A 19,994-nucleotide genomic window follows, 5' to 3' on the forward strand; every position below is an offset into this window, starting at 1 on the left:
TCTCACCACCATACACGTAAACAAAACAATCCAGCGCTTTTCCTTTCGTCGATTGACAGATACCTCGAAAGGCCCTAAATAGTCGATCCCAACAAAGCTAAACGGACGTTGAAACGGGATTAATCTCTGGATGGGTAACGGTGCCATCCTCGGTGTCACTGGACGATTGCGTTTGACTTTACACCACATGCAATCTTTTGCAACTCTCGGCACCAATCTGCTTATCGACGCAATATAAAACCGTTGCTTAAGTTCGTTTTTTACTGTTTCCCTGTAACCGTGACCGAACTTCTCATGGTAATGATGAATGAGCTTAGCTGTCACTGGATGATCTTTTGGCAATACTATCGGGAAACGAAGGTCAAACGGCAGAAAGGAAGCATTCTTCGTTCTACCTTCCATTCGTACCAGCCCACGTTCGTCGATTAGAGGGGCCAATTTATACAAGGGACTCGAGGTTTCTACTGTTAGCCACTGAGAAACTGGCTTCTCCTTGTTGTGCAATAGTACCTTGAGATCTCCACCGTATGCCTCTGCTTGTATCATTTTAAAAAGATATGTTTCTGCTTAAAGTAGTTCTTCCTGCGTAAGAGGCAGACGCTTTGTCGGTTTTGTGTGCGGCATAACTAATTTCAGCTGCCCTGCGGTTGCCTTTACGAGTTCAATAGGTTGTCCTGTTATAATCTTTTTGCAGTTACTGACAAATCTAAACACACAGGCCATAGTTCGGACGAGAACATTGTATTTAGATATTCTGTTCACGTTGATGAGAGAATTTGATAACGTTATATCATGAATCAATAAATAAGCTTTCAATTCCTCGTTTGTATTCGATTTTACTTCTGGCTGCACCGGCCAGTGCTGCTCGTTACTTGACAAAAAGTCTGCACCTGTAAACCAAGAACTTCCTGAGTGCAATTTCCACCCTTGTTTCCATTTAGTCACGCAATCCGCTTCATTTAACTTTGACGGCACCCAACGCCACTCTGATCCATTAGTGAGGCTAAGAATTTCCCCGATACGGAAGCCAACGAATTGTCGATAACGTCGTTGGTCTGACTTGATCCAAGACAACACATTACGTGAATCTGACCAGAAATATTGATTTCTTATGACCAAATTATGACTGCATTTAATAGATTGTGCTAGTCTAGCGCCAAGTATTGCTGCTTGCAGTTCCAGCCTGGGGATAGTCAACTGTTTGAGTGGGGCTACTTTGCTCTTGCTCATCACCAGCGCGCAGCGTGCCTCACCATCAATAACAATGCGAAAATAGGCTGCACACCCATATGCCTTTTCACTTGCATCAGTGAATATATGTAGTTGGAGACCTCTAAACTTGTCTGACGTAGCATCTCCGAAGTAGCATCTAGGTACTTTAATCGCGCCCACCTCTGGTAGTAACCCAATCCATTGCTTCCACTTACTATAGGCTTCGTCGTCAATCAACTCATCCCACTCACAACCCGCTCTCCACAGATCCTGTACAAGGATTCTTTCAATTATCGTAAATGGGCGAAGAAGACCCAGTGGGTCAAACATTGACATAACACAACTGAGAACGGATCTCTTCGTTGGGCGATCTCCACTGGAAAACATCTGTCCTAGGTCCGCTCTAGGGGTTGCAGAAAACGAGAACACGTCTTCTTTAGAGTCCCAAATAATTCCGAGCACTCGTTCCTTTTGTGTCATTTTGTCTTGATGGAGATGTACTGCCTGATCATCGTTCTGCTCACCCAACGCTCGTAAAAATTCCTCTGAATTCGAGACCCATTTCCCTATCTCGAATCCCCCTCTTGCATGGATCAATTTTACTTGTCTCGCACGTTCTATTGCCTCTACAGCGCTATCGGCGCTGTCGAGGTAATCGTCAACATAGTGTTTGTTAACGATTGCTGCTGCTACGTCTGGATAGAGCGCGGAGTGTTCTTCAGCGTTTAGATTTTTTATAAATTGCGCTGAACAAGGGGAACAGGTCGAGCCGAAGGTGGCCACGTCCATGACGAATATCTGTATTGGTCCCTTCTCCTCACGATATAAAAAACGCTGCGCCTGCTTGTCTTCAGGTCTGATACGCAACTGGTGATACATCTCCTTGATGTCACCGCCAAAACCGAATCGTTTTTCCCTGAACCGTTGGATCACTGCTGGAAGGCTCGTCAGCATATCAGGGCCTGCTAGAAGCTCGGAGTTAAGTGATATACCGTTGACCGATGCTGCTGCGTCCCAGACCAGACGAATTTTTTCTGGTTTTCGTGGATTCAATACCACATTTAAAGGTAGATACCATACCGAAGCCGCATCCGAATTTTGCTGCTCTTCAGCTGTAATTTTGTGTGCATATCCTTTAGCAACATACTCATCAATCTGTCGATCAACATTTTGTTTGAGTCCAGGATTTTTGGACAGTTTCCTTTCCAGCGCCTCCATCCGCTTGATAGCCATCGGGAAGCTATCTGGGAATTTACGCACGTCATTCCGCCACAATAGCCCCGTCTCGAACCGATTTCCTATCCTTACTGTTGTTGTTTTTAAAATTCGTCGTGCTCGTGCTTCTTCATTTGATTCAGGTACTTCGAAAGCAATACCGGCTTCCTCTAAACTATACTGGCCCTTCAGCATGTCGTAAATGTCCTGATTGCTAACTGGGGTTTCTTCGTGTACATTCACGTAAGCCTGGCTTGTGCATCTTTCTGGTTGCGGTCCATAAACAGTCCATCCTAGTGCGCATCTTACTCCAACTGGTTCCCCAGGTTTGCCGATTCTAGATTCTAGCGGTGCAAATACATGAATGTTATCAAGACCTATCATTATTTTTGGTTCCTCGCGTTCTTGATCAGCAACTGGAAGATTTTTCAAATGTGGATATCGGCTAATTAGATCCTGAAAGTTTACACTTTGTTTTGGAAGTACGAGTTCTTTAACTGTACGAGCGTTGTGCACCGTCATTCTACCGCTACAACCTCTTGCTGAAATCATTAGGTTAACTTTTCTCGACTGGTCCTCATACCGTCTCACGTTCCCTGTCCAGGTCACCACCAACGGTTCCTTTTCGCCAGTTAAATGAAGCCTATCTACTACCACATTCTGGAGAAGCGTAACCGATGATCCTTCATCAAAAAATGCAATTACATTCATGCTGGAATTACCGGCGTATAATGTTACTGGTAGCATTCTGAATAGGACGGAACAGTTTTCCCGGTTTACATTTTCCGCTTTCATGACTTGTACCATCTGTAACGTTCGGTGCAATAACGGGTGGTGAGTTTGTTGGCAATTACCCACTGTACATCTGAACTTTGAGTTGCATCGACTTTTACCGTGATTGTTCAGACATTGATGGCAGAGCTTGTATTTGTTAACGACTTTGAACCGTTCTGAAATGTTGAAACGTTTGAATTCTTCGCAAAATTTTATTTTATGGTCTGCTTTCTTGCACAACCAACACGCTGTTACTGGTGGTAAATTTTTGCTAGACGACGCATGTACGTGCACAAACTCCTTTTTTTTAATAATTTTCTCTACCGGCTCGATCTCCCATATCAAGTGTGGGTAGTTCGCTTACTTCGGAAACGTCCGAAACTATACCGTTCATGAAATCAGTAAAAACGCGAAGAGGCTTGCCTTCCGTATTTCGCCTGAAACGTACCCAGTCTATTTTATAGCTAGGTGGCAGTTTGTCCACAAGCTCTTGAACGAGCATTGGGTTGTTCAGGTGCTCTTCCATTCGCGCCGCCTCCATATGATCGCATAGTTGTTTAACTGTGATTCCGAAGTGAATAAACGTATTCAGTCGATCGTACCTCGGCGGTTGTGCGCAGCGTACCTTTTGAAGCAGAGTTTTCAAAAGTTTTTCTGGTTTACCAAACAAGTCCTTTAAATCTTTCATCACATCGGGCACTGACTCTGGTAGTACTAGTCTACTACGCACAGCCTCTAATGCTTCGCCTTGCAAGCTATCCTGTAACCGTTTCAGATTGTCTAAATTAGTAAATCCGCAAGCCTTCGTAGTATATTCGTAACTACTGTAAAATAATGGCCAAATTTCTGGCTCTCCCTTAAATATCGGTAAATGTTTTGATACTGCCTGCCGGGCAGCCAATTGTTCTTTCGTAGGTCCCACGTGGCCTCGCCCCAAACCATGTCCTTTCCCTGGTCCGTGACGTTTTAGTAGCTCTGCAATCCCTTTCATCTGTTCATTAAAAGCATCACCGTCCTCGCTATCCCCATCTTCACTTGTGACTGCATCGTTTTCTGTGCTAAATTTCCGTGACGTTGTCTCTTGCAGCAACTCCCTGTTCTTTTCCTTTTGTTTTTCATTCACTTTACTATGTTCTCCTACTAACGATCGTAAACTCGTCCCTTGTAGATCGTTTGAATTCAACCAATTTTGAACTTTTCCTCTCGATGGATCGGCATCATTGCCCGTATCCTCATTTCGACCAGACGTGTTTTCATTCGCGGTGTATTCAAGTAAATCCATCTTCGCATGAAACATCTCACGTAAAGCTTGCTGTTTTTTCAAAAACTCGGTATCCTCCTTCAGACGTTTTTCTAAAATTTCTTGCTCTTGTGCTAATTTCTTTGCCCTGAGCTCACGCTCCTGCTGAAGCTCCCTTTCACGAAACTCTTTCTCTTGTCGCATTCGTTTCTCTTGAATTGCACGGCTCATTTCCAAACGTTTCTCTCGAATCAAGCGATCCGCTTCTAAACCTTTCTCCATTGCGTCTTGCTCTTCCTCCAACTGTTGAAATGATGATTCGAGCACCGATACTGAGCTACGGATAGATCCCACTTCACTTTTGGCTCCCGTCTTTTTCGATCCACCGGATTTTTTCGTGGACTTCGTAGCATTTTTCGGTAAGCGCAACTGGTTAGAACACTTAACACAATTCCAATCTTCGTGTTCAATATTAGATGTCACCCCGGCGCAACAATAGTGTGCCCACAACTGGCATGTATCGCACTGCACCATGTCATCAAGATGATCCGGTTCTTGACATAGCATGCAGTTTCTATGCGATAAATCTTCCTCCATTCTTTGAGGTTATGTTCGATCCTCTAAATTCTTTGATTTTGTTGGTTTTGTCACGAGAGAACACTCTTTGTATCAGCTTGTTAGCAGATCAAAGCTAGAATTATATTTTATTTAGTTTAGGATACATCTATAAATATTTTAATTATGCCTACAATTTAGGTGTTCTCTTAAATTCCTCCTAGTCTGGTGCGTAGCCATGCGCGACCTTTAGACTGTGATGATTCCTGTGATAGTAGGTTAAGTTTGAACATTTTATTTATTGCAAATTATTTAGAACAGCTTTCCGCTATTTTCCCTACCTTATTATCTCTGCTCACTATTCTTTCCTACTTGAACTTATATCTTCACCTTCTCTTTACTTTTGATCTTAATTTTCTAAATTTATTCTCCAGCTCACACTGGGATTTTCTTTAACTTCTGTTTCCCTCTCCAATATGGGTCGAATTCTTCTTTCTATCCCGGTCGGGTCCAAGTGACGTTTACATGTTCTCTTCCTGTTTCTCAGTGCCTCTTTCTCGCCTAGTGTTGCCAAATGTATCGTTTTCGCCCGATCGGGGGGCTGTTCGCAACACACTTTGTAGACTAACTAAAATTACTGTCAACTGTAGTATTTTGAAGAAAATGCCAAGTGATGCTCTGAGGCAGCATATAAAAGTTTATGGATCAATCGTAAGCACAACAAACTATTTTATGTCAAGATATGATGATTATAATTCTTGGTGCTGTAGAGTCACCATGAGCGGGAAAGGGTTAAGCAAAGTTTTACAAAAGGAAATTACATTATTTGGGCTTAACGAAGAATTGTCAGCGGATCAAAGGCGATTGTTCGACGGTATAAAAACCCTGAAACCTACTCTTCTGCTACAAAAATCGATCATGAATTTCTGGAGTTAACATGAATAAGTTTTGTTTTTTAATCCGTTTATCATGCGGATTGATAATGAAATTGTAAACGATTGTTTGATACCTTTCATTAATAAACTTTATTGGAAATCTCATTTTCGCTAAAAGTTTTTTTTCCATTCCCGGGAAATGAGATTTCTCATTCTCGTTTCCCGGGGAATCCATTCAATAGCTTCTCAAAAATGAGCCGTGTTCCAAAAAATTTAACAAATAGCACACAATGGCATCTTTTGCCTAGAGCAACGTCTATGCAAAGTTTCAGCCAAATTAAAAATGACAAAAAAACTTAAAACTTGGTCATTTTTTGTGGAACTGCTCACTAATCAAACGTACCCAATGTTGCTTGGAATAGAAAGTTTAAGGAATCATTTTTTATATTTAACTGCTCATTTAGCCAACTTGGAACGATTAAAATGGCGTCTGATGTCAGTTGCCGAGTTACGGTCAGCATCTCGATTCCAAAAATGCCTATATGAGGCTGTAATTGACTGTTTCAGGGACTTTTCCAGAAACTGAAAGCTGCCACCTTGGATTTCAAATTTCCTACCAACGGACCTCATCCAGGTTCCAAAAATATTCATATTGAATAGTTTTAACCATTGCACAATGGTCCAGAAACCAAATTTAGGGGGAAATTTGGGTCTAGAGCTCTATAGCAACATTTTAGAGAAAAACTTTCTTCTACAAAGTTGTTACATATGACAAAGCGCTTATTGAAAAATTATCAAAAATTAGGGTGACCAACATTTTCGATGCAATCAAGTATCTAACTTTTTAGTCTTTGTAGATAGAAGAAAAATTTGTTCTACAATGTTATAGCTCCATTAATTACAAGTAACTTTCTATCTTTGAAAACAACCGATAATTATTGAAAAAACACATTTTGCGCTCTAACTTTTTCATTTCAAGTAGCATTTCAAAATTGTCTTTGAACGACTTTTAGAGCTTTTTAACAGAAACAATTTGCAATGCTGACATCGTAAATATCTAAATTTTACTCAAAGTTATTAATATTTTTCATCAAAAAATATGCGTGTTTCATTTGTATGTCGTTCTTTTTGAGGCAAACATAAAAAATATCTCTTGGTCTCATTTTGAAGGGCATACTTGATTCTATAAATGGAGGAATTTTTAAAAATATCTTTTTTTTTAAAATTTGAGTTAATTCAATTTAAAAACGAGACGAAAATTTCAATATTTTTATTCATTATGCATATATAGGCACCCAGATTTATTTTCTGGCATTTTTTCTTATAACTAGAAGAAATTACCTTTAAAGGTCGTTGTTTTTCTGCATTGAACTTGATTCTAAACTTGCGGAAAATGTGAAAATAGGTCTCTTATCTTCTAATTGTGAATAAATGCATGAAGACTGATGTTCAACAATAAGGATGATCTTGATATTGTTTACACAGAAAAGTAAAACGAGAAGACATAGCAAGCATATGTTTTCACTATCAGAAGAGAGCTTAGGCTTTCGATAATGTAATTTCAGTGTAATTTGAGTTCATTGTAAGTAAATAATTTCTGTGGTACCTGTTAACTAAACATTAAGGTATATTTTACAGTTATATTGATAATTAGTATGTGTGTATAATAATGTAACAATAAAATACTTAAGTTTTTAGTCAAAATTGCGGCTCCCAATAAACGTAAGTGCATTGGTCGAACGCTATATGTTAGAAAGATGCTCAAAAAAAATATAATTGAAGCAACAATCTTAACAGAAAAAGGGCGAAGGTGGAACTTATGCCTCCAGCTCGATCATTCAATTTTAAAAAGCTTCAATTCTCTGTAAGAATTCATTCTTAATTACTATAGATATGCCACAGGGACAATTCAATAAACAGTGTGGAGTAGATTCAAGATCACCGTGTTTTTTCCACGGTCAATTATATGTCGTTTGTTCGAGGGTGGGCTCACCTATGGATTTATTCATTTTAGCTCCTGAAGGAGAAAGGAAAAATGTGGTATTTAAACAAGTTTGTAACTTAAATACAAATAAATATTTGAAATGATAGGTTGGTAAAAAATATTTGAACATATAGAAAATTAAAGAAAAAGCAGAAATTTTTACACGAGTAAGGCTAGTTGGTTAATATAGCTACACAAAAAAACAAATTAAAAGTGACCAAAAATAGCTAGATTAAAAACGCGGATAGCTCCACCGGCATATGCGTAATAAGCACGGATCAGACCTAACCAGGATATTTTGCACGAGATTAAACAATATTTTCACACTTTCAAAGTGATTCACTTACAGCAAAACAAGCAAGTTTGATAACTGTGAACAACAACAAACTGATTCAGTCTCAGTGGTCATGAAGACTGGGATTGATAGGATACTATTTCACATGTTGCAATGGAAAATAATCGCATATCAGTCCCACTATAATTTATTCCGTAGTATTTTTTTTAATTGACTTTTAATGAAACAAATGTATCAAAAACATCAAAATCCATCAAGCTGAACATATCAATATTTCTAGCGAATCGTATTTCATTGAGTTAAACATTTCAGTTCTCTATCGCTGCTTGCTCCGATCGATGATTTCGCAGATAGGACTGATATGCGTTTCACAGCGATATAATTTCACCATTTGGGCTGTTTTCCATAAACCGGTATTTGTTGTCTTGAAATTCAAAAAGGGTGTCTAAAGTCTCACATTCTGCAGTCGAATACCCCCTCAGAAACGAAGAGAACAATGGCAACTGCGTTCCGAAATTTCATACTTTCCTAATGTTTTTATGTTCATAGCCAGAGCCGGATTTAAGGGAGGGCCCGGGTCTCCACATTTTTGGGGCACCCACAAAACGAGAAAAAGTTCATTTCTCTATCAAAAATGAGATTCAATCGAAAGTTCAATTTACAGCAAGGAAATTTGAACAGACCATTTCAATCTGAAACTTTCCTTCAGTGTTATTTCGCGAGCGCCAATATCACAACTACATCCATGAGAGTTCACCTTCGATTCTCTTGGAATGACACACATTAACACACCATTTGAATCGAACCAGCGCGCATGGGAGATCAAGCAGGAAAGAAAATAATCCACAAGTTTTTCTGATGCATTGCTATTGATTCCAAAACAAATTTTACTTGTCCGAATCAGGGATACCAATAATGGTAAGTACATTTTTTTTCTATCAAGATATTAACATTAAAACTATACTGCAAAGCAAAGCCTTGGTGCTACATTCCGATTCGGAACTTTACCTCCTGTTTATTTATACAGAGACTTCGCAGCCGACTGTTTAGTGTACAGGACAATTGCGCTACGCTCTACGATCCTACTGACAGTAACAGTCTCTCCCGAGCCGAGACTCGAACAACTGGCTTGTTAGGCCAGCATCTTACCTCGAGACCATCTGGGAGACTTAGAGTATAATTTCTAAGTTCTAAATGATGGGTTCTAAAACGTTAAAAGTCCCGCTTCTAGAAGTTCAAAGTGAGAATTTGTATACTTTCTTTTGGGTATACAATTTTTCTTTTCCTTTTGACCGAAGAATCGAAAAATATATCCTTTATTAACTCGAACATTTTTGTCCCAGCAGATGAGAAACAAAAATACTTCGTTTTCTTCGAAACGATTTATGTGAATAAGAAATAAATTTGTATAATTTATCAAGCCACCTTACCTTCTCTTCCAATCCCTCTTAATTAACCTCAAAATACTTATTAATCATTGGCACCAATCACTAATCACAACATTCGCTGGAGAGTCACCTGGCTAGCGTTGGCAGTTTCCCACCCAGAGCGGAAGGGAGCGATAAATTTTCTTTTCCGTTTAGCTAACGCGAAATCGAATTTCCGCGAATGTGTCATCCATTTCATTTTATTTGATTTTTCTCTGTATTCACCTTTGAACGGAACGTCATTCGCTGTTGGTTTGACGTGACCTGCCCCCTCTACCTCTGGTCCCACTTGCCACAGAAAGAGAGAACAGGCAGTTTGACTCCTCGTGGCTCTTGAAAGCGCGCAGACGACCATCAAACTTGCGGTCGATATTTTTGGCTGCTTGTTTGACTTTGAGAGCCGGCCGAACGTGGAAAGCAGCAACTGGCCCCCCAAACAGACTGTTAGACAGGCTGTTCGTGACTGATATAAATCAATTGTTGCAGCTAGAATTAATGCTTCCTGTCGGTTTTATGCTCCCGGTTTTGTGCATTTTTCTAGACTGTCCTTTGTTTTATCACTATTTTGGCTTTGGATCTCACTGAATTTGTCTGTTAGTTTTTATTTGTTCTGACCCATTGGAAATTTTTTATTGACATAACCGCGTGTTTATATTTTGAATTCTAATGGAAGAATTCCATTGCTAAATAAAGAGTACAAATAAAACTTTTTTCTTCGGGCAAAAATCAGCCCGATTCGCGAGACAACCCAGTAAAATATACCAGCATTCCATTAGTTCGAAACCTTGAAATGATACTGCTTGTTCATGTTCGAATGAAATGAGGCAAACGCTTGCTTGCAATTTTTTCATTGTGTTGCATAGAAAATAACTTAGTAAAAGTGCGTACTCACCTCCCGAACAGCGGGTGCCACAGCGGGGAAGTCAAATCCGTCGTATCATCTATTCCGCTGGTGGTGCTGCCGACTTCGGGCAGCTCATCGGTGTTAAGCAGCCGCCTCTGTATGGCGGCCGGGTCGAGTAGATGCAGTCCAGGTTTCACCTTCAGCTTAGCCTGTGGCTGCTGCTGCTGAGTTTGCTGTTGTTGCTGCTGATGCAACAATTGTTGCTGCTGCTGCTGAAGCAACTGTTGCTGTTGTTGTTGCTGCTGTTGCTGTAGGAACATTTGCTGCTGCAGTTGATCATGCTGACCTGTTGCGTACAGTTCCATGCCTGGAAGTGCCATCAGGTTCGCAAGCTTGCTGTTGGTACTGTGCTTTTGCAGTTGTTGTTGCTTCTCTGGTTGCAGTAAATTCATCAGAGATTTGCAAGTGACGCGTGGTTTTTGCTCCTCCTGATGGTGCTGCAGCTGTTCCCTAGTGTGATGCTGTTCTTTCTGCAGTTTGCGAGCCATCTGCTGCTGTTGGTCGTGGAATTCCTGGAAGTTGGTCGGAAGGCTCAGGAAGGGATTGTTGGAGAACATGGAATTGGTGCTCTGTCTACTCTTTTGAGCGGCTGACAACTGTGGCCGTGTTTGCTGGCGCATCTGGGCACTGGCCGCCGCCTGGTTCATCAAGTTTGGCATATTCTTAAATCCACTTGGATTAAACTGCTGCTGCAGAGAGGATGGAGATTGCATAGTTGAGGTTCGAACGTTACTAGTGAAGCGATTGTTTGGCATTGAGGGGGTCATAAACTGAGGTATCGAGAGGGAGTTCATCTGGTTCATAACGGCGTTGGATTTCTTGTTCTGCTGGCTTTGCTGCTGGAATAGGCTGGCAGCTGCGGCAACCGCAGCTACGGACCGTTGCTGCTCCAGGGTTTTCGGCGGGATGATGGGCTTACGATCAACGTGAACCGGAGTGCTGACCGCTTTCTTCTGGGCTTCTTGTTTGCGTTGCAAACTGGCGTTGTTAACTTGGCTAAGAGCGTCTTGCCACATGGCAAATTCCAGCTGGCGTTTGTAATCCATAGGATTAGTTGGTAAACCGCAGAAGTCCTGCAAGCGGGGCCCCATGAAGGGTAACATATCTGTCAGGTTTGGGTTGGAGTTAGGAATGTTCATCATAGCTTTCAGTAGCTCCGGACCGAATTGTCCCATTTGGCCTAGGTAGGGGAGCCAAAGCATCTGGTTGAAGGCGGCTGCCGTTGCAGCGTCAATATCGCCTGCAAGTCCGGATGCCAGTAGTGAACTCATCATGGGATTTTGCTTCGCTGCCTGAGCAGTGAGTGTTTGTTTGAGAACTTCCAACGGACTTGGGGCCACCTTCTTGCTGGTGTCGGTTTTTGTCTTCATCTTCAGTAGCTCATCTTGCGTTTCGAGTATCTTTTCCAGCTGAGATAAAGATATAACAAGAATATCCGGATCCTGCAGGATGTTTGGGAAGGCAAAAGCCTCGGGTAGGCGCAGTTCAGGTCGGGTGGTAAGTAGTAGAGGAATCTCTCGTGCGGGTGATGCCAGAACTGCGTTGAGACGATCCTTTGGCACTAGTAATGGATCAGGTACCTTCCATGCTGGATTTCCGATCAGTAAGCGTAGCTGGGTTAACGGGTCAGGATCGTTGCCAGATGTGAGCATCTCCACCAGTCGTGAAGAGTCACTGTGGGTTGCATGACTAGCTGAACTATTTGCACTGCTATTGCTGCCTCCACCGATTGGTGTTGTGTTATTGCTAGGGACTGGTCCGGAACTGGAACCGTTATTATCCGCTGCTTTGTTACTCTCCGGATCGGTTTTGATCCGTTTGGATTTGGGCTCTTCTTCGGAGCTCGATTGACGTTTAGCCTCTTCTGAGCAGCTGACAGTAGGACTGGCCGATTTTCGACACTTCCCGAGATCCAAGGGTTCTTTTTGTTGTATTGTGGTTCTGGGTTTTGCAGCAGCTGACGATGCTTGTGAGATGAGAGTTTCCATGACCGCATTCGAGATTGATTTTGGCTGTAGAAAAATGTCCGGGGACGGTGGGACTGCTGGCAAACCGCTGGGTTGCGGCGATTGAATGGCATCGGAACTATGCGAGACGGGACGTGGAGATGGGGAAAGAGTCACAATTGAATCGGTACTCTTTTCGCTGCGCTTCCGGCAGCTGAGATCCTTGGGCAGTTCTTCCTGACAGGAATCGGGTGAAATCACAATCGGAGTGTCAGATTCTTTGCTCGTTTTCTCCGCACTGTTGAAGTACGAGTTCGCATGCTCACTACTGTCGGTTAGATCCTTAATAGTGATGGACAACTCGTCCAGTGTTGGGTTTTGCGAGGAAAATGGATTCGGCAGATTGTCGTCCATCTGCAGCGAGTGATGTGTGGTATCGAACAGATCACCAGTTAGTCCTTCTATTTCACCTGCTTCGTTAAACGATAAACACTTGGGCGATGTGCTGAGTGATTCACCTAAACGCGAGATAATGTCGGCTACTGGTTCGGACTCCAGCAGAACATCATCGTCATCGTTGTAATCGTCTGATATGGAGTAAACAGTATTCTTGAGATCATCAGTTCCCGAAATATGATTGTCTTCACACCTTTGCTCCACCAGCGAATCGAGCAGTTCGGCACCAGTCATTGTATTTTCACCGCAGTTATCATGTAGCAAATCTTCCGGATTGGCGGACTGTATCTCGCGAATCCCTTCGATCAGGTCACTGCAATCGTTGAATTCACTCAAATGATGATGCTTCGGATCATCATCTTCCAGCTCACTGTCACTACTGATTGTGATGTGCGGTTGCACTTCCGCGTTCTGGATGCAATCCGATTCCGTCTTACAATTTTCGTATACTGCGCTATCCAGGCACATATTTTCATTTCGTCCTTTTGTTTGCTGCGACTGCTGTTGTGCTGGTTCCGACTCGAGAACGCACACTTCGTCTCCGTCGTCGTCAATCTCATGCACAGTCGGTGCATCGGAAGTTGTTGATGTGTGCAACGATTCGCCACCTTGTTCCCCAACTTCTTTCGCACTCACACTAGCGACAACCGCTCTGGAGACGATGGTGGAGCTGCTGGTGGCACTGGCAGTGGCGCTGGGCGGTACTTCACTGACAGCAGCATCAGTAGTTTCGTCGATAGTGCTGGCGTCGGCTGTGGTACTGGCAGCGTTCCTAGCTGCAGCAGCGGCCGCAGCTGCTGCCGCCGCCGCCGCCACCGCCTGCAGGGATTCCAAGTGATAGGAGATTGTTTTCTCAATGCACTCGTTCGCGTGGTTTTCCTGATGATTAAACCCAAGTTCATTTAGTGCAATCAAATTATTGAGCGCCGCTGTTGTTGTGTGCTGTTCGATGCTGCCGCCGACATGCGCACTAGCGCGAACACGTTGGAGCTCTTGCACTGATATGATAGTTGATGGTATCTGTGCCTCGATGTTATCCAATTCCTCCGTCCAGTTACTGCTGCTGCCGTTGCTGCCCACCGTCGGTCCACGGCGAATGATTTCCTGGGGCTCCTCCGGTGGAATCAATTCTACATCGTTGTCGCTGCCGTCCTCGTCCTTATTGCTATCTGTGTTAATTGTGGCATTAATACTATTGGTACTGATTCCTTCTAGGCTAGTGGCGATATTCAGGCTACTATTGTTGGTATTACAGTCACTATTGCTACTGATATTGTTGCTATCAACGGTTAAATTATTTTGATTACTACTATCTTCAACATTAACATCTGGTCGGCTCGAGTCACCCCGAGCGCTACTCTCATCCTGATCCTCACACAACGTTATATCAATAACATCATCCTCTTCGTCCTCCTCTTCCTCCTCCTCTTCTTCAGCTTCTTGTTCGGACAATTGGCTCTCATCAACGCTATGCACATCCAAACTCACTTCATCCCTCGGTTGCCGGATCCGTTTCAAAAGGACCCTTCGCTTCGCATCTTTTCTGTGCTTCTTTCTCTTCTTGTGTAGCTTTTTGTACTTTGGTAGATCTGCCTTTGGAATGCCATTGTCCGACTGCACCGACGATTCCGTTCCGGCATCCGGCTTCGGCAGCAGAGAAAACACCACCGACGAGTTGGGATCCGTGCGGGGAAATGACCTCCAAAGTCCGTTGGATGTTTTGGTAATTCGTATACGATTTCGCCGGTCGTAATCTTCGCAGCGGACCTCCACGATTCGGGTATCCTCCTGCTTAACGAAGAGGAAAATGGGATTTAATCGAGGAACGGTACTCTCCTCGGGGGCAATCGCTTCTTTTGCCTTTTTGCTGCCACTGGTGCTGCGGCTACCACTGCCTCCACCACCGCCACCAGCAGCAGCGCTAGCGCCAACGCCGCTATTATTGCCAGAGTTGGCGGTGGGATTTGTTTTGCTTTTGTTTTGGGCATTTCTACTGCCTGCCCTAGTGGCAGCTGCAGCCGCTATAGCCACCGGGTTCTTTTTCTTGCCATTTTTTGCTTTGGTTTTACTTCGACACCTGGCTTTGAAATAGAACTCCGGTATACACATTGTGTCGATAATCCGATCGGTGAATTGTCTCCGCCGATTGGACTTTCGGTGCGTTTCGAGGGTTTCCTCACATTTGATCTGCGCGGTAATCGGGGTCGATGGGGTCTCACGTGGCTCCTGCTTAATGATCCGTTTCGGAATTTTACTGCTCTCGTGTGGTTCCACTTTGACATTCTTGAACCTGGGAGCATCCTTTTCTGCGATGCCATTGGTGGTCAACATTGCTGTTGGCGTGCCAATTTGTGCACTTTCCGTGGACCCTGCAACGGCCGGCGAGGGCGATTTGCCGCTGGTAGCAACTGTGGCACAACTCGTTGCACTACGCTCCAAACTGGGGGACGTGTCGCGCCGCCGAAGTATTAACTTTGTTGCATCGACGTCATTATTTTCCCCTGCAACAATATTGTACAGCTGTCTCTTTCCAGCTAGGCGACGTTTTTTATCACCATTCGGCGGTACGGCACTGTCGTCGTTTTTCGAGTTTTTCTTGTTATTGTCTTTTCGGATGTCTTCGTTCTGTTTGCGCTGCTTCTTATCGGAATTGTTTTGAGGCCAAGGAACCGCTTTGAGTTTGATGATCGGTTTCAAATTAAACTTGCTGCCGTCGATAACGATTTCCGATTGCGAAACGTTCGGTTTGTTAAGGTTTCTGTTAATTTTCTTCAGACTGTTGTTGTTATTTTTTTTACACACATATTTTCCGTCATTAGTCTTCTTCGGGGAAATGGGAACCAGCTTCGGTAACGGGGGACGGGATTGGGCAGAAGGAGATCTCGACCGAGACTCGGAAGTGCCAGTGAATCCGAGTGATCTCCATTGTAGGCTAACGTCTGTACTCATATCCAGCACATAATCTCTCCCCACCGCGCAACCGAATTATTTCACTACTCCGAAAACGTATTCTTCCATTGATGGAATTTCACCCGTGTATATAAATAAATATTTCAATCCCCCTTTTAGGCTAGACACTATATCGACCATTTTATCTCGGTGCCTATTTGCTGCGTTTTTGTCAGACAATTGCTTTGGCTTCTTGCACGTTCACTTACACTGGACATTTTGCATTCCTTGGGGGGACCCAGCCAAGACTCACTACTCGCGTAATTCTTGGCTCTCACTCTTCTCACGATTTTAATCTCCGCCGTGGAAATAATCAATAAAACTCGCCTTTTTTATTTTTATTTGATCAAAAGCGGCGAGCTGTCAAAATCTTATTCGATTTTTTTGCCTTTCACGTATAAACACTACTCGTCGTGCGCACGTACACTCACTCAGCACTGTGGAGAACCTTCTGGTACGAACACGCACACCGGCCCGCTTCGGACACTATTGGGCACACCCATACCACTACATTGTCGCGATCTTCAGTTATATGCTACGTTCACACTGTTGTGCAAACGCACACTCCACTGTATGTGTGACGGAATGAAACGAACAACATTCAAGAGAAACCAGAAAACTACATATAATAAAAATATAGCTAAATTATAAATTTTTCTCCATTCAAACACTCCCGTAATCCATTTTCTTTTCTTCCTTTGCGCTCGCTTGCGCGATCTGTCAGAGCTGGCTGTCAAATTTTTCTTCCCAAAAATTTGACGTCTTTCAACACAGTAATTTCAACCACGGCTGAGAGTTTGCACTCCGTGTGTACTATACAGCACTATTTTCCCATTTTTTTTCTTCAAAGGATGCCAGCCAAACCGCGAGAAAGGTCACCACACTGCGCGAGGTGTGAAGTGGAGTCAATCCGCAACCCGATGATGGCTGATTAGGTCACACACCGACGAATATCGCATTTGCCTTCGACTGGCCAGCGCGTACTTTACATAATATAAGTTAACTGTTTCATTGCCCGCACAACACTGACGAACCCGAACGTCGTCGCACCGAACATCGCCGAGCAGCGCGATAGAAAGCGAAATTTTCTTCTTCGATGAAACCGTCGACTAGTGTCATCAGTGTTTCACCACTACCAGCGGAGACCGCGCCGTCTGACGTCAGAAAAACATCGCACTAGAAGCAGCAGTGAACTGAACCATTCCCGAATGGCTGCACGTGCTGGCGTGTGTATCCGTGTGTGATGATATTTGTTCTCTTCTGAATCTTCACTTCGTTCGTCGTTTTTGTTTTGGTTTGCTCCGCACGGGTGTCTAGTGGTTGTGCGAACTTTTTTTTTCGCTTCTTGAAACGCCTCAAAGTTCTTCGTTTCATTAACCTCCTACTCCTTCCGTGTTGTTCATCGTGAAGGGGATGGGTTAAAACTGTACCTTCTCAGTTATTTTTTCTGTTTTCAAGCGAAAAGGGGCAAAAACAAGACTTAAAATACCGCCTGATAGGGGGCGGGAATGCGTAGGACCTCCAACGCACCTGTTGACCTTGAATTAGTCCTTGCGATACGTGCGTTTTCCGTTCGGTCGGATTTCGCGGTTGTGTACGAGCCTGCTTGGATGTTTCGCCTAGCTATGTATGTATACAGATTTGACCCGAGGTCGTTCAGCTTGTGCTTAAACATCTGAACTTAATTGCTCTCGTCGACTCGTTTAGAGCATCCCAGATAGGGTTGCCATCTGGGCACGGATTTTCTCATATGTTACCCTTTACGATTTCTTTTTTAAAGAGAAGAGTAGATCCTGATTTTTCGAAAAATCCCACGATATTTGGGTCCTTAAGTTCTGATGGTTTTCTGATTTTTATATATCAGCTGAAAAAGTGCAATTTTCTGAACAAAACGTGATTTTTTTAAAATGTTCATCTTTTTCCTTCGATTTTTAAATGGAGAATGAAAAACTGCTCGAAATGCCTCAGATGATAACTCTCCCAGTTTCCCCATACACCATATAAGGGCGAACTGTCATTTAAGACATTTCGAGCAATTTTTTATTCTTCATTTAAAAATCGAAGGAAAAAAATGAACATTTTTAAAACATCACGTATTGCTCAGAAAAGCCGCGTTTTTCAAATGATATAGAAGAGCTGGTATAGCTTTAGGACCCAATTTTTAAACGCGATAGAATGGCAAATGTTCAAATTAAACTTTCAGTAAAAAGTTCTGTAAGCTTTTGCCTGAGACGTCAAAACTGTGGATTGTCCGGTAGAACTAGCAAATTGTTTGTCAATAATTACTTTCCAGGCCAGTTATTACATTACAAATTTCTGTCACAATTTATTTTGAAATATGTATTTAATTCAGACTAATATAAAAAGAAAACATGAATTAAACCTATGTTACTGCTGCCACTGCACTAAGAGAGATTTCCATACAAGCAATCGGACAAAAACTTTCATCATTTTTCCAGCACTTCTGGTATTTTTGACGTGGGACTACATCTTTGTTTACTATACTGGGATGCATTCTGTAAAATTGGAAATGAACCTGGCAAATGTTGCGTCAGATTTCAAACGTTAATAACAGCATAACCACATGATGGATAACAATAATCAATATGTTGTTGGATAGATAAAATGTGTAACAATTTTATAAAACGCTAGTTATCATTATTACTTCACTGCTCAACGGTGAAAATTGATAAAAAGTTACAGGAAAATATTGTCTGTATCAATATTGACATAAAAATTGACAGAGTCTCCCCGTCCCAATAGGTCAATTTATTTTTGCTTCCATGAGTTTAGACTAAAATGATGTCTCGAAGGTAAACGTTTTCCGAAAAGTATGAAACAATCTCCATTCATGAACAAATTCTAAACCTGGTTTCAAAACTTCATAAAAACTGATGTCTTGAAAGAAAACATGCTGGTAAAAGCAACAGGACCAGTGGAGTAAAGAACCGCAGGTCTCTCGTCGTCTATGATTGCAGCGGTACTCTTCTATTCGTACATTTCAGCGGTACACTTCTATGCGTACTGCAGCGGTACTATTCATATTGCAGTGGTACACTTTCGTTCGTGCATTTCTATTCGTGTGCAATCAAGGAAAAACTGTAATGCTGCTGTTGATGGTGATTGAAAGTTTATCTCATAACTATGATTACCATAAACTATTCCATTCGAATTGTGAATTTTGCAACGGATATTCATTCAATTTTATCTTCGATATTCACTAAATAATCGTGACCGGATAGTATCGAAAGAGTAAATTCCACATATACACATTTATAGAAGAGTAAAAGCCTGCGAATACTTGTGAATTTTTGGTTTATTTACTTGATTTATTAGAATATCCTTTTACATTTCAAAATTGTTAGATGATATATTATTATTCAAAGCTTAACCATAACAAACGTATGTATATCAGCTGTCTTCGTAATACAGCGAATGTAGTTGTGGGTAAATGAAAAAAATTGTCAAGCAAAAAACAAAAACGGAATTGTTGATTGTTATGGTTTTTTGCTGGAACTTCTTAATAATTTTGTTAGACATATCTTCTTATGTTTGCAAATTAATGAACCTTTGTAAGGGCGTCTATATTAATTTGAAAGTAAGAACCATATCAAAGATTTGATTTAATCAAAGTTAAGTAAGACAAAACCGTTTATTAAAATAACGTAAGTATTATTGGATTTGGTTTTCGAGAATATATAGTTAATTCTGACTTTGACGCATTACGAGAAATTCTTGGTGCTTTTTCAACAAGAATGATATGCTTGTGCCTTGTCAAATACATGTTGTTTGCACAAAAAAATACTACAGGCTAATACTAATATCGCCAAATATATACGATTTTCTTTCGATTGTTGTTGAATATATTTAAAAAAAATTGATTTCCAGAGGAGGCTGAAAATAAAAATACGTACAGTCACTGAGCAAACACCTTGATTCTGTCTACAGGCTCTGCATATTTTGTAACAAAAATCCCCTAATTACAGTGTTTAGTCCCACGTCACCATTTCATACAACCCTAAGGCTGTATACCTTGTAGTATTTCTACTTGTTATGATCGAAATAAGTTACTTCAGATCATTTGTGACTATATTACGGTCAGTTTTTTTATAGAGGCATAGATTTGTTCGAAATTCCAGAGATGTCGTGGAATGTTTATTAT

The 19,994-nt window shown here is 42.0% G+C and overlaps 1 protein-coding gene and 1 long non-coding RNA gene across 5 annotated transcripts in view; both read right to left on the bottom strand.

The window, feature by feature from the left end:
• Positions 1–16,861, bottom strand: part of LOC129725148 (uncharacterized) — an 89,546-nt gene extending 72,685 nt beyond the window's left edge. For 2 of the 4 annotated variants that reach the window (XR_008728024.1, XM_055680629.1), the window contains exon 1: positions 10,470–16,861. Coding sequence is in view for 3 of the 4 variants with exons in the window: in XM_055680629.1 (XP_055536604.1) it covers positions 10,470–15,832 (5,363 nt within the window). In the remaining variant the exon portion in view is untranslated. The remainder of the gene's footprint in view (positions 1–10,469) is intronic. The other 2 variants (XM_055680631.1, XM_055680630.1) reach the window with 2 other exon arrangements.
• On the bottom strand, positions 4,576–5,434 carry LOC129725149 (uncharacterized). Its single transcript, XR_008728025.1, has 3 exons — positions 5,338–5,434; positions 5,191–5,262; positions 4,576–5,132 (listed from the first exon to the last, which is right to left on the bottom strand). It is a non-coding gene; the product is annotated as an uncharacterized LOC129725149 (long non-coding RNA).
• Positions 16,862–19,994: the final 3,133 nt, after the last annotated feature.

The sequence above is a fragment of the Wyeomyia smithii genome, chromosome 2, assembly GCF_029784165.1.
Source record: "Wyeomyia smithii strain HCP4-BCI-WySm-NY-G18 chromosome 2, ASM2978416v1, whole genome shotgun sequence".
Classification (NCBI taxonomy): domain Eukaryota; kingdom Metazoa; phylum Arthropoda; class Insecta; order Diptera; family Culicidae; genus Wyeomyia; species Wyeomyia smithii.